The 15,352-nt window shown below is 47.9% G+C and overlaps 1 protein-coding gene across 2 annotated transcripts in view; it reads left to right on the forward strand.

Annotated features, from left to right (window-relative positions):
• Positions 1–14,517: 14,517 nt before the first annotated feature.
• The window catches only part of VSTM2L (V-set and transmembrane domain containing 2 like), an 89,268-nt gene continuing 88,433 nt past the window's right edge, over positions 14,518–15,352 (forward strand). Inside the window, exon 1 of one of the 2 annotated variants that reach the window (XM_083744754.1) lies at positions 14,518–15,010. In XM_083744754.1, the coding sequence (XP_083600880.1) occupies positions 14,899–15,010 (112 nt within the window). In that variant the 5' untranslated portion in view covers positions 14,518–14,898. The remainder of the gene's footprint in view (positions 15,011–15,352) is intronic. The other variant, XM_083744753.1, reaches the window with a different exon arrangement.

Genomic DNA, 15,352 nt, shown 5'->3' on the forward strand with positions numbered 1-15,352 from the left:
AAAGCAAAGGGCGGTTTGCAAATTATTGGAGAGCAGAGGATTGCAAGAGAAAGTTAAGGCGCCAGCAAGCAAACCTTGCCTTGCACATTATTTCAGCTTATATGAATCCAATTTATACATTCTGTTTGGCTGGACACAGCAATCTCCTGCCTTAATTTCCTCGGCCGGTGAGGAGGGAGGTTGGGCTGCAAGATCTCCCTGGACTTGTCGGTTCTTGACTTCGTTGATGCCGCAACTGCTCACAGAGCTTGAAGGATGCTGACTTTTTTATATATACAAAGGTCAGATTAAATCCCTAAATTTATTTCTTCCCTGTTTCCCTATTTTGGGATGGGACGCACATTTATCTTTATTAAAAATGCATTCATTGCTCTCCCTGATTTTCTGGTTAAGTGGTCTAATCTCTCTCTGTTAATAGGGGAAAGTAAAATGCAAGAGTGTGGGCCATGAAATATAAATGGTGAGAACCCATAAATGCTGCATTAGGCAAGGCTGTTTGCATACATTATGCACGCAACATATTGAGGGAGAAGAATTCGTGTCCCCCCTCCCTGCAAAGTGCGAGAAGCACATCGCAAATCACCGCTTTGCCGAGTTCCCCTTCATAAGAGGATACAATAAAATCAAAGCTTAATAGTCTCTAATACGAGATTTGAAGGCTTCGCCACCTACTCTGTACCAGCGCGGAGCAATAATCTATGCAAATCCGATGCCTGTGTTTTCTACATTTGGGTGGTTTATAGGAGTGGGCCGGGCTTGGAAGGCCTTCCTCTCTCTCTCTCTCGCTGGAAAGTAAATTATTTATACAGAGAAATAAAAGAATGATGAGGCAACGCAACTCAGCCGCCTCAAGTCCTTGCCAGGCTCCACCCTCTGCCCCCCCCCCTGCAGGGCTGGGAGAGCCACCTGCTCCAGCCACAGGGCACCAAGAAAAAGCACATGGGCACATAGGATGATGCCTTATGCTGAGTTAGCAAAACAAACCCCTGTGTTGCAAAGAGAATGTCAGCAATGTCTAGGCAACACGATGACCATGTACATGCACAAGAGACAATCTTTATATACTGAGTTAGGTCATTGGTTCATCTAGCTCAGTATTCTCTACACTGACCGGAAGCAATGACACTCCAGGAGTTCAGGAAGGAGTCTCTCCCAACCCTGCCTGGCTGATGGGTGCTGTCACTCAGCAGCCTTTGGAGTGCCAGAGCTTCCCCACACCTTCTCTAGATGAAGGGGCACCAAATGCCCCTCACTGTGGAGCCATCTACTTCCTTGGTCCACCACCCCACCAGTGAAGCAGGGTCTCCCATGGCCCTTCCACCACCTCTGGCTCCTGGCTTGGGCCTTGCGCTGGCGTTGGGAGTGCCCTCTTGCCTTCCTCCTCTGGGAGTCCCTCTTCTTCACTTGATGGCCACCCCTCTTCCTCCTCTTGCGCCTGTCCTTTTCTCTCCCCCTCCCTGCAAGCCTGAAGACCTTCCCCAATCTTCTTCCCCTCTTGGTGTTCCTGCTGCCCACCCCATCCACAGATGTTCCATAAAAGGTAAAGGTACCCCTGCCCGTAGGGGCCAGTCTTGACAGACTCTGGGGTTGTGCGCCCATCTCACTCAAGAGGCCAGGGGCCAGCGCTGTCCGGAGACACTTCCGGGTCACGTGGCCAGCGTGACAAAGCTGCATCTGGCGAGCCAGAGCCGCACACGGAAACGCCGTTTACCTTCCCACTGGTAAGCGGTCCCTATTTATCTACTTGCACCCGGAGGTGCTTTCGAATTGCTAGGTTGGCAGGCGCTGGGACCGAGCAGCGGGAGCGCACCCCGCCGCAGGGATTCGAACCGCCGACCTTTCGATCGGCAAGTCCTAGGCGCTGAGGCTTTAACCCACAGCGCCACCTGCGTCCCCAGATGTTCCATACTCTCCAACATTTCTCTGATGAAAATAGGAGGCATCTTATTCCATTATTATTACAGTGGTACCTCGGGTTAAGAACTTAATTCATTCTGGAGGTCCGTTCTTAACCTGAGGTACCACTTTAGCTAATGGGGCCTCCTGCTGCTGCTGCTGCACAATTTCTGTTCTCATCCTGAAGCAAAGTTCTTAACCCGAGGTACTATTTCTGGGTTAGTGGAGTCTGTAACCTGAAGCGTCTGTAACCCGAGGTACCACTTTATTGTTGTTGTTGTTGTTATTCCCCACCCATTTGACTGGGTTCCCCCAGCCTCTCTGGGCGGCTTCCAACATACCATATTTATGTGAATCTAATGCACCATCAAATCTAATGCGCACCTCAATTTTCAAAGCCTTGAAACCAAAAAAGTATTTGCTGGCTAAGGTCAATGCGCCATCAAATCTAATGTGCGCTCTAATTTTTGCAACGTAATTTGGTGAAAAACAGTGCACATTATGTTCGAGTAAATACGGTATACAAAAACATAATAAAGCATTAAACACTTTAAAAACTACACAAGGCTGCCTTCAGATTTCTTCTCAAGGTTGAATAGCTACTTGTCTCCTTGGCTCAGGGGTCACATAACTCCATACCCTCCAACATTTCTCTGATGAAAATAGGGACATCTTAAGGAAAACCGGGACATTCAGGGATCAAATCAGAAACCGGGCTGGCTTCTCTAAATCAGGGCCTGTGCCCTGAAAACAGGGACACTGGAAGCAGGGAAGCAGATATGGCGCTGGGGTGCAAATAGCCACCCATTGCCACCAAATTACCATGGATAGTTTTGGGGTGGCCTTAGCTGTGCACTGCCAGTCATCTGGGGGGGGGCGCAACTCTCCCCCATGCCGCTGTAGGAGAGCGATCCCCGCAGAGGCTTGGGAGTGAAGTTGCACCCCTCCCAAGCCTCCTCGGGAGGAGAGCCATCCCCGCAGAGGCTTGGGAGGCTTGGGAGGGAAGCTGCACGCCCACCAGCCTTATGGAACAGGGGAGGCCGCTGGAAAAGCTACGCAGCTCCCCCACTTTCTGGGATGCCCCTGAGAGGCCGTCGCCCTGGCGCAATGCACCACTAAGCCCTATGGAAAAGATGGCCCTGACTGGAAGGGTCTGTTGTCCTGGGCCAGCTCCATTCTCTGCTGTTTTCCTTCTCCCAGTCCTCCCTCAGAGGATCCAGTCCCGTGCTCAGCCCCCAACCTGCTCTCCTCTACCTTGACTCTTCTCTCCAGCTCATAGTTATCAATGCCTCCCCCTTTTAAAGGGAAATTCCCTTATTCCGAATAGGATTCCTTGCAAGGAAAGGGAAAAGCTGACAGCTATGCATCCAGCTCCTGGGATTTCCAACTCCCAGCTGTGCACGTGCCAGGATCTACACCCAGAAAAGTGATCCCTCCTAAATGCATCTGGCTCTGTGCTGTGAACCTGGCGGCGGTACCAAGGCTTGCAATTATCTCTGCCTTGTTATACAGAGTTGGCCCTCGCCTGATGCTCAGCTGATGTACGAATCAAAAGCTTCCCACCCCCCTCAAAGTCCACCCCCCCAGCTCAGAGTGGTTAATGAGCTTCTGTGCAAGTGTGATCTGCCCAAAGCCAGATGGAATTCTGCTGCTTTCCATAAAGGGAGGGAGGGAGGCCCTGTTAACCCCCTACTCTCCAAGGAGGTCTTGTTGACTTTTGATTTATCTATTTCATAAAATTTATACACCGCTTGCTTGATTGTAAACAAAACAAAAACCCACCCACCTCAAAGCAATTTGTGAAAAGACAGAACTATAAAAAAGGAAAAAGAACAGCAATAATTTAAGACTTTCGAAAAGTCAAAATAACAATAGACTAAAACTAAATCAAAACTTTCTAACCATCTGGGTTTTCTAATCAAAAGAAATACCAGCAGGTGAAGAGCGATTCCATCAAGGCGATCAAGCTGCACACCTTTCTTTTTTCTCTCCTTACCTGCTTGTTGTGCTGCTTTGCTGGTGACACAGGACTCCACAACCACAAATTGAGGGTGGGGGAATAAGAACTCCTGAAATTTGGTCCTGTTTATGTATGTGACAACAGTAGTAAGAATGATATATGCCCAGGGCTGGAAGGAAGAGAGAACCCTTCGAAGGAAGAATGGATATTGAAATTGATGGACTTTGCACAAACGGCAAAATTGACTGGGAAGATTAGACACCAAGATTTTTAATTTTTTAATGAATGGATTAATTTTATAGATTACATGGAAGAGCACTGCAAACATTTAAAAACATTAGCAGGGTTAGATTAGCATTTGTAATAAAATGTATGGAAAAGGGAGATTTAAGAGATTGGATTAAAGTATTTAGTCGCAGAAAAGATAAGAGACAAAAGACCTTAAACTTTACTATGAATCAGCAGCATTCTGCTGGTTGAAAGATTGGCTGCTTCTTGAGAACACAGACATTTTGGACCTAGAAGGTTTCAATAATGTTTTTGGGTGGCATGCATATTTGTGGTACGACAAGGTTAAAGCACATAAAGCATTTAAAAACCATATTGTCAGGATAGCATTGTTTAATGTTTGGATAAGATATAAAGATTTATTGGAAAATAAAACCCCAAGGTGGTTGTCACCAATGGAAGCAAAGGCTCAGAAAAAGCTCAATATGGAGGCCAAATGGCCGAAATATTGGGAAATATTGGAACAAGAAGGAGATAAATTGAAATTGCAGAGTTTTGAGAAATTAAAAGATAAAGTGCAAGTCTGGCTTCATTATTATCAAATAAGAGAGGCCTATAATTTGGACAAAAAAATTGGCTTCCAGGTGGAAAAATCAAAATTGGAAACAGAACTGTTAGATCCCAAAACTAAGATACTTTCAAGAATGTATAACTTGCTGTTAAAATGGAATATGCAGGATAAAACGGTTAAATCAGCTATGATTAAATGGGCACAAGACATTGGTCATAACATTATGTTTGCTGACTGGGAACAGTTGTGGACCACCGGTATGAAATTTACGGCATGTAATGCCTTGAGAGAGAATATTATGAAAATGATATACAGGTGGTACATGACTCCAGCCAAGCTTGCAAAAATATATCATTTGCCCGACAATAAATGTTGGAAATGTAAAGAAGATGAAGGTACATTCTTTCACCTTTGGCGGACGTGCCCAAAGATTAAGGCTTTCTGGGAGATGATCTATAATGAAATGAAAAAGGTATTTAAGTATACCTTTCTGAAGAAACCAGAGGCCTTTCTCCTGGGCATGGTCGGCCAATTGGTGCCAAAGAAGGATAGAACATTCTTTATGTATGCTACAACAGCAGCAAGAATACTCATCGCAAAGTATTGGAAGACACAAGATCTACCCACTCTGGAAGAGTGGCAGATGAAGGTGATGGACTATATGGAATTGGCGGAAATGACTGGCAGAATCCGAGACCTGGCAGAAGAGATGGTGAAATAAGACTGGAAGAAATTTAAAGACTATTTGCAGAAACACTGTAAAATTAATGAATGTTAAAATGATGTTGGATTGAAAATAAGTGATATTAGCAACAAAGCTATTAAGAATATGCAAAAATGAATTGATAAGGGATGGAAATATAGAGTTATAATATGTTAAGAATAGAGTTAAGATATATGAAAGAGGGTAATGATTTGCTGATTTGATTATGTAAATGGGAACACAAGAAGGTGAGGTGTGAGGAGGTCAAAGAAACAAGCAAATGAGTTTAAAGTTATGAAAAACGGATTTGTTTTTTAATTTGTTTTTATTTTCTTTTTTGTCTTTTGTATGTTGTATTTTTCTTTTTCTTTTCTTTTTTCATGTATCTTTGTATTCTTGTTTTTGTTTTTGTAAAACTTTAATAAATATTTCTTTAAAAAAAAATCCCAAAAGATAGAAACCGGAGAAGGGGTGGAGGGAAGTCCGGGGGTGGCAAGAACCCCCATATAAATATTGAAATTGTTATGAATGAATGCAATTAATATTGTATGCAAAAATCTTTAAAATAAAATGGGGGGGGGGGACTTCTGACACATTCAGGTGGGTCCTGCCAACACACCTGGAGCAAACGTTTTTGCTTTTCTTTTGTAAAAAAGAGCATGACTTTTATTGCATTGCTTTTTACAGACATTGCTACAACATTCCAGACAATCAAAATTAAATTATTTATAATGTTTACTTAACAGCACATACTGCCTTAATTGCAGACATGTTTATTTTTCAGAACAATCATATGCATAAATTGAGGTCAGGGGACAATCTTAATCAGGAACATGGCTCCAGGATGGGGAGTTGACCACCCCTCCCCTGAATTCTGATCTGATCTCAGACTCATCACCCCACAGCTTCCGAGAACTTTAAAAAAACAGCAAGAGATTCTAAGTGGAGAGCTCTTACACTGAGCGTTTTATAAATTTGTTGGTATCTGTCTGCCTTGAGAGACAATGCCATCGGGGGTAAAGTCATGCCAGTGGAGAGTTACAGCACCTGCTGTGGTTGTAGAAACCAATAAAAGAGAGACATGTTTTATTGCATCTGGGCAGAAGAAGGCATCCAGGCACCTGGGTGTTACTTCTCTCTGTGCTCCTTCCAGTGGCATTCATCCTCTGGTCACTGCTATGACTCCACAACCTGCCTACCCGTTTCCAGGCATTGTGGTCATCTGCAAGGAATTCCTACACAGTGAGGTTGATGTTTTATATGCCTGTTGTCTTTGTCCATGGAGTTTTCTTGGCAGGGATACTGGAGTGGCTTGCCGGTTCCTGCTCCAGAGAAAAGCAATGACAAACCTAGACAGCATCTTAAAAAGCAGAGACATCGCCTTGCCAATAAAGGTCTGTCTAGTTAAATCTATGGTTTTCCCAGTAGTGATGTATGGAAGTGAGAGCTGGACCATAAAGAAGGCTGATCGCCGAAGAATGGATGCTTTTGAATTATGGTGCTGGAGGAGACTCTGGAGAGTCCCATGGACTGCAAGAAGATCCAACCTCTCCATTCTGAAGGAAATCAGCCCTGAGTGCTCACTGGAAGGACAGATCCTGAAGCTGAGACTTTGGCCACCTCATGAGAAGAGAAGACTCCCTGGAAAAGACCCTGATGTTGGGAAAGATGGAGGGCACAAGGAGAAGGGGACGACGGAGGACGAGATGGTTGGACAGTGTTCTTGAAGCTACCAGCATGAGTCTGACCAAACTGCGGGAGGCAGTGGAAGACAGGAGTGCCTGGCGAGCTCTGGTCCAGGGGGCACGAAGAGTTGGACACGACTAAATGACTAAACAACAACAAGAGGTTGATGTTGCCAGCCTTCATGTCTCACTTGCAGACAACTTTGCAACACAGAGTTAGTCTGCCAGTTGGCCTGGTGCAAACATGCTGGGAATTGGGACTTGGAAGAGCACATTTTTCTTTGAGATTCTGTCCTGCCATGTCATGCCCAAAATCTTCCTGACACAGTGCATATGGAAGGCATTTAGGCATTCCTCCTGAGGTTGCCCATGACTCACTACCATAAAACATTAAACACACAATCCTGGTAGACCTTCATCTTGGTGTGGGTCGTTAGCATCAAATTCTCCCATACCCTTTTGAGCCATTGCTGTAGCTGCCTGGACAATAAGCTTGCCCAGCTCAGCATCAATGGAAGGGTTGCTGGTTAGCTTGGGATATTAAATGCAGTTCACCCAGCAATTATTGCCAGATAGGCACATGAAGGAGCTGAGGCTCGCAGAGTTTTTCTCTAAACTTGCTAGAAGGAGCCCTGTGAAAACAATCCCCTTGTGCCCTGACAGGAAGAGAGCATAGCTATATGTTCTCCTCCTTGCCTGGGCACACTCTCTTTCTGATCCTCTCCACCAGGCCAGCAATGTGAGAACACCTGCAAGTCTGAGCTTAAGCAAATAGATCCTCTCCTAGCATCTAATCACATCCCAACAGTTATGGTAGAGTCCAGGTAGACAAAACTGTCTACCACCTCAAGCATGTGGTCACCAATACTGATGTGTGGAGTGCTGATGACGCCTGACCCAAAGTGTTGGTCTTCCCTGCAGGCTTGGGCAAAATAGTTGGTGAGTCTCTGAATAGCTTCCCCAGAGTGTGCTGTAAAGGCGGTGACATCTGCAAACAACATATTATGGATAAAAACCCATTAAATATTTTGTCTTGGTGCTGAGATGTGCAAGGCTGAACAGACCCCCGTCCCTCCTTGAGGGGAAGTACACAACGTCTGCAGTCGAACTGAAGGCACACGAAAGCAACCGGGAGAAGAGTATGCCAGAGAGAGTTGAGGCAGGAACACTGCCCTGTTTCACAACACTCTTTATAGGGAAAGTCAAAGGATTTTACTGTAAGTAAATATAGAAGCAGGGACATGGGTGGCACTGTGGATTAAACCACAGAGCCTAGGGCTTGCCGATCAGAAGGTCGGCAGTTCGAATTCCTGTGACGGGGTAAGCTCCCGTTGCTCGGTCCCAGCTCCTGCCAACCTAGCAGTTCGAAAGCATGTCAAAGTGCAAGTAGATCAATAGGTACCACTCCAGCGGGAAGGTAAACGGTGTTTGCGTGCACTGCTCTGGTTCGCCAGAAGTGGCTTAGTCATGCTGGTCACGTGACCCAGAAGCTGTACGCCGGCTCCTTCGGCCAGTAAAGCAAGATGAGTGCCCCAACCCCAGAGTCAGCCACGACTGGACCTAATGGTCGGGGGTCCCTTTACCTTTAAATATAGAAGCACACAGAGGTTTGTATATGCTTTGAGCTGGGAGCATTGTGGTGTCAAGGGCAGATGCAATTCTGTTTATTGTACCCAGAATTTAGTCCCAGGAATTGACAAGGAATGTGGTGTGTGAGTGTGTGTGTGTGTGTGTGTGTGTGTGAGAGAGAGAGAGAGAGAGAGAGAGAGAGAGGCAGACAGAGGAATGAAAAGTACATTTTCCCCCTACCCCTCTTCAACTTTGCTTTTTCAGTCAACTCATCCAGCATCTGAGAACTCTTAGCTGTGTTTGTAGGTGGGTGAGACCCTGAGATTCCCCCAAAAATTCTCCAGGGGACCTTGGAAAGAAGGAACCAAAGTTTAGCTGAGATAGTGATAGCTCACCCATCACCAACAGGGCCTCCAGTAAGCTGGGTCCCACCTGCTCGACTGGACTTGCAGAGCAGCCGCCCTCTCCTCCCTGCAAGGCAGGATTGAGAAATGATGCCTTGCCTCAGAGGAGGAGTCACTGCTGCCATCTAGACAGAGGCCCCTTTTCTGCCACTGGCCACCTTTCCTTGATAAGCTCCTCTTAGTGCATGTTAAAAGGTCTCTCTCACACACCTTGCTCTACTCATTGTTAAGAGCTGATACATTTAAATAGGCTTCCCATGAATCAGTGCTGTTGCCGAGTTCTCTCTTACACACACTCCCCCCCCCCCCCCGTTCATGGCAGTGATGGATGAGCCAAAGGGAGCCATTTAGACGGTTCCACATATAGCCCCAACCCACATGGTGAATGATTTCCAATGCCGGCTTTAATTTATTTTTAAATGAAATTTGCTATTGATTCTGGATTAAAAGAACAAATCTTAGAGCAGTTACTACTGACAGGCTATGAGGGAAATCAGGGGGGACTTTTCCCTATGGCGGGAAATGGCACTCCTCTCGGGCATGGAGAAAACCAACATTGAAATGCAAGGCAGCTGATCATTAATCCCATGTCTCCTTTCTCTAAATTAAAAAAGGGCAAATAACCAAGATCTTCTCTGGAATCCAGATGCTGAGAGGCAGATGTGACAAGAGGAAGGCCGGAATAAAATGTATTCAAAAAGGAAAAAGGACAGGGAGGCTGGGGCCGCAAATGTCAGATGCAATCCTTGCCTCATGTGGGATTGGAGGGTCCAGAGTGAAGTGGGAGCACACAGAAGACGTACATGGTTTGCATCCTCAAGATGTTTGCCTTGGTTCCTAACAGGGAGCTCCAATCTAAAGTCTTTCAGGTGTCAGACTTAGAGATGCCCCGTGTATGTTCCCCAATCCCAGTAGCTGGAAGGCCAGTATTACAGAGCTTGGCATCTTCATATTTCCATTGTTGTTGTTTAGTCATTTAGTCGTGTCCGACTCTTCGTGACCCCCTGGACCAGAGCACGCCAGGCCCTCCTGTCTTCCACAGCCTCCCTCAGTTTGGTCAAACTCATGCTGGTAGCTTCAAGAACACTGTCCAACCATAACACCCTCTGTTGTCCCCTTCTCCTTGTGCCCTCCATCTTTCCCAACATCAGGGTCTTTTCCAGGGAGTCCTCTCTTCTCATGAGGTGGCCAAAGTCTTGGAGCCTCAGCTTCAGGATCTGTCCTTCCAGTGAGCACTCAGGGCTGATTTCCTTCAGAATGGAGAGGTTTGATCTTCTTGCAGTCCATGGGACTCTCAAGAGTCTCCTCCAGCACCAGGATTCAAAAGCATCAATTCTTCGGCGATCAGCCTTCTTTATGTTCCAGCTCTCACTTCCATACATCACTACTGGGAAAACCAAAGCTTTAACTATACAGACCGTTGTTGGCAAGGTGATGTTTTTCATATTTTCATTAGAGAGCCACATCTTCACCAGATGAAGTGGGAGACCATGTTAGTTTGGATGGCAAGGGAGTCAAAGGTGTGCTAAAGGAGGATAAGGAGACTGCAGAGATAAGGAGCCAAGTCTGCTGGTGGCACTGAATTCTTACAGCAAAAAGGGGTTGTGAACTGCTCCGAAAGGACTTCTTCAAACTGAACGAGTGCAATTCAATGTAAACAAGTGTAAAGTGATGCATGTTGGGGGGAAAGGTCTTAATTTCACATAGACACTCCTAGGGTTTGAACAGGCAGGGATGGACCAGGAACAAGACCCGGAGGTCATAGTAGAAGCTCAGTGAAGATGACCCAGTGTGCGGCAGCTATAAAAAAAGGGGGATCCTTAGGGAAGGAATTGAAAATAAAGCTGTTGATGACATAATTACATCAAACAAATCTATGGTGTGCCCATAGAAGACTCTGCATCGTTCTGGTCACCTCACCTCAAAAAGGTACAATTTTAAAAGGTTAAGAAAAGGGACACCAAAATGATCAAGGGAATAAAATGATTCCCCTATGAAGAAGTGTTGCAGTATTTGGAGATTTTTAGCTTAGAGAAAAGGCAAGTAAGAGAAGTTTTTAAAGTTATTCATGACATGGAGAAAGTCAATAGATAGAAGTTTTTCCTCCTCTCTCATAACATTAGAACTCACGGACATCCAGTGACTGTTGGAAGATTTAGGACTGATAAAAGAAAGCCATGCATTGCACAGTTAAACTATGGAATTTGCTCCCTGGGGAGGCAGTGATGGCCACCAACTTGGATGGCTTTAAAAGAGAATTATACAAATTAATGAGTTGCAAGTGACTACTAACCATGATCACTATGTTCTGTCTACCTTCAGTTACAGTGGTACCTTGCAAGACGAATGCCTTGCAAGACGAAAAACGTGCAAGACGAAAGGGTTTTTCGTTTTTTGCGTTGCTTTGCAAGACAATTTTCCCTATGGGCTTGCTTTGCAAGATGAAAACGTCTTGCGAGTTTTCTTCCTTTTTCTTAAAGCCGTTAATACCCAGGGAATCCGCGCTCTGCAAGACGAATAAATCGCAAGATGACAGAACTCGCGGAACGAATTAATTTCGTCTTGCGAGGCACCACTGTATTTGGCACCCATCTGTCACAGGAGACAATGGAAGGGTGTGCCCTTGGGGTCAAAGTCAACCTGTTGGAGCTTCACTTCTGAACTGCAGTTGCTGGAAACCTCAGGGCAGGAGGGTGTTTGCAGGCTTCCTATGGGCATCTGGTTGGCCACTGTGCAAAGGAAGTGCTGGCCTGATCAAACATAGCTATTCTTGTGTCCCTGTGGGTTCATCACCATCAAGGAGAGCTTTGAATAGTCGATCAGGGCAGCGGAGGTGGCAATCAGAGGGCCAGGTTGATGCATAAAGGAGATACAAGGAAGGTGACCTGGGGTAGCTCTACCTGGAGCAACTGTGCTCTGACCAAGGACAGATGTCTGTATATATCCCAAGCACAGCTGATGCCCAACTTACTGTTGGCACGTTGCCCTTCCCTTCCCTAGCTGAAGGACATGCATGTGAAGGTGAAGATGCTCTGGATTGGGGCTGCACACTGTGGTGTAGCCTGGTGCTACCTCATTTTGTGTCCGTGGTCTCTTCAGCTGGGGATCTCTAGAAAAACAGATAACCTTCGTGGACTAGTGAGCCAGTGTAGCAGGGATTTCAGATGCCTCATTTTGTAGATCAGATCCATCTCTCAAAGCTAGGGGGCTGGTGACACATTTTCCTTCTCAAAGAGGACTTGGTGAGGTTCTCTGCAGACTCTTACCTGAGGATTCTGGAGTCCTTTTGCATGCAATCACATGTGATTATGTGCTGCTCTTGAGCTGCAGCCCTTCTCCAGCACTTTATTTGCCCATTGTTAATGGAATAATAGAATTGTAGGGGTGGAAGGGATGCCAAGGGTCATCTAGTTCAACTACCTGCAATGCAGGAATCACAGCTAAAGAATCCCTGACTGACAGAAAGCCATCCAACCTCTTTAAAAACCTCCAATGAAGGTTTTCTCCACCTGTTATTGTGGTGAAGCATAGAGAGATTCTTCAGAATTTTCCTGATCTACTTGGTCAGTGTGAACCCAGTGACATTGTCCCAATATTGACTCATTCCCACAATTCTGGCACTGTGCAGAGGTCTTCTATTTTCCCGCTTTCCATAAAACTTTAAAGAATTGGGTTGAGTAACTGCAGTGCTGTGTCATGACCGCACCAGGGAAGACTGATTATTCACACAGTTACAGGGAGAACTTAACTTTTGCACTGACCTTGTCACCTGAGGACCAAGCAAGGGCTGAGGCTTTCCATAGCTAGGCTAAGAGCCAGTGTGGTGTAGTGGTTAGGGTTTCAGACTAGGACCTGGGAGACGAGGGTTCAAATACCCCACTTGACCTTAGGCCAGTCACTGCCTCTCTGCCTAACCTACCTCACAGGGTCGTTGTGGGGATTAAATAAGGAAGAGGAGAGAACCATGTACACCTCTTTGGAGAAAAGGGTGGAATGTAAACACAATAAATACATCATCATCAACAACAATAACAACAACAGTCCCAGAACAGTCCTTAAGAACTGGACATGTAGTGACAGACCTTTGCTGCCCTCTTCCCAGGGGCCTGCTTAGTCCATTGCCCTGACAGCTTGAATAGACCCTAAAGATAAAACACTCCCTGACCATTAGGTCCAGTCGTGGCTGACTCTGGGTTTGTGGTGCTCATCTTGCTTTATTGGCCGAGGGAGCCAACGTACAGCTTCCGGGTCATGTGGCCAGCAGGACTAAGCCACTTCTGGCGAACTAGAGCAGCGCACGGAAATGCTGTTCACCTTCCCGCCGGAGCGGTACCTATTGATCTACTTGCACTTTGACGTGCTTTCAAACTGCTAGGTTGGCAGGAGCTGGGACCGAGGAACAGGAGCTCACCCCGTTGCAGGGATTCGAACCACCGACCTTCTGATCGGCAAGTCCTAGGCTCTGTGGTTTAACCCACAGCACCACCCGCGTCCCTGAATAGACCCTAAAGTTGACCCAAATCTGGAAAGGAATTCCCATCTTGCTCGGGGAGAAAGGGCGCTGTCCCTCCGCTCAGGTGCTGAAGCTGAGCGCTGTCCACAAACATGGTTCTGGAATCCCCCGTCCTTGGCCGCTGGCGCTGCGGGAGCTGTCCGCGGGCCGGTGCTGCAGCAGCTGCACCGCCATGTGCTCCGGGCCAGCTCCTGATCTCTGGGTGCCGTCAAGCGACAAGGCCAGGTCCCCTTGCAAGCAACGGTGCAGAGCATTTCCCAGTTCTTAGGGACTAGGGGACAGGATGAGTCCCCGTCTCCAAGCTCAGGAATGCACGAGCTTGCAAAGCAATGCGCTTTGTTCTCAAGGCAGGCAGGCGCGTTCCTGTTAAAAATAACACCATAAATTATATATAGTGATAAATAAAGCAGGAGAGATCTAATCCACTTCCCGGGCGTGTCTCGAAGAGATACAGCACCACAGAGTCTGATTCTGTAGTGAAGGTGGGGCGCCTTGTAGGCGGCTGGGGAGGGCGAGGGGGGCATTCAGCCGCTCCCCCCTCCCACTTCACCTCCTGTCTACCAACGTCAGGTCAATCCTCCACGCCGATGCATGTCCTGAAAAGGACTGAGGCGGGCGAGATGGAGCCAAGGGGATAAGGACTGGGCTCTTAGGTGGGCTTGAACAGACCCTCCCCAGCCCTCTCACCAGAAAAAAATGTGAAAAAACCCCCGCCCACTTTTTAGATAGTGAAGTGGGTGGGGGAAGCTACAGTAGAATCACTGCCGAACTATATTTCACGGGTTTAAATACACGAGACGTGCACACCCTCATGTTAGGTGCCCCCCTTTTATTTTGCAAAAGTCGAGCATTTTTACTGCCCCCCCCCCCAGCAGAATAGAAGGCGGAGAAAACCTCCTCCTGTTCTGGGGAGCTGCGGGTCTCATCCGCGCCCCCACTTCCAAATTTGCAAGACGGTGCCAGTCTCTCCCCCCCTCCAGGCCAGGGACGCGCCGTCGCGGCTTTAAAACCGATCCCCTTGGAGAAACTTTGCCGATCAATCAAGCCCTCGGCCAGATCCCTCCGCCGGACGGCAGAGCGAGCGAGCGAGGCGCGCGGCAGCCGCTGCACTGTGGCGCCCTCCGCCGTAGGGAAGAGTCCCGCAGTCTTCGGCTGGCAGAGCGGAGCCGAGGAGGAGAAGGAGGAGGAGGAGGCGAGCGGGACGGGGCGAGGCGAGGCAGCGGCGGCAGCGGCGGCTCAGCATCTTTCTCCGCGGCTTCAGCACCACCCGGAGCAGCGGCGGGGGCGACGGATCGGGCGGGGGCCGCCGGCTGCTTCTGGCCCTCCCTGATGTGAGACGGGCGGGGGGAGGAGGAGGACGACGACGAAGATGGGGGGCGCCTTCGGCCTGACCCTGGCCCTTTGCCACTCCGTGGGACTCTACCTGCAGCTCGGAGCCTCCTCGCGGCCCCCGCAGTGGGAGAACCAGATCTCGGGCAACGGTGAGTGGACCGAGCGGGGGTGCTGAGCCGCAGGGTGGGGTGGGTCCTATGGGTGCCCCCGCACCAAATGATCAACTGCTCATATTCTTTCGCTCCGCATAGTCCGCTTTGCAACCCCCCTTTAAACACCCACCCACACCCAGCTTTGTAGGGCACAAAGTCGTATCCCGCCCCATTTTTCATGGGTGGCGTGTTAATTACCCCGTGTTAGTTGCTGCCGGGAGGGGGGCAAGTCCGGAGCGTTGGCGCAGAGTCCGAATAGGGTTTCTCCGGGAGCGGTGGCAACGGGCACCCCCTGGCGTCCGGGCAGAATCGTGCCTGTGCCCAAATTGGGACCGCGAG

This window comes from Podarcis gaigeae (assembly GCF_964106915.1).
Source record: "Podarcis gaigeae genome assembly, chromosome: 6".
NCBI lineage: Eukaryota > Metazoa > Chordata > Lepidosauria > Squamata > Lacertidae > Podarcis > Podarcis gaigeae.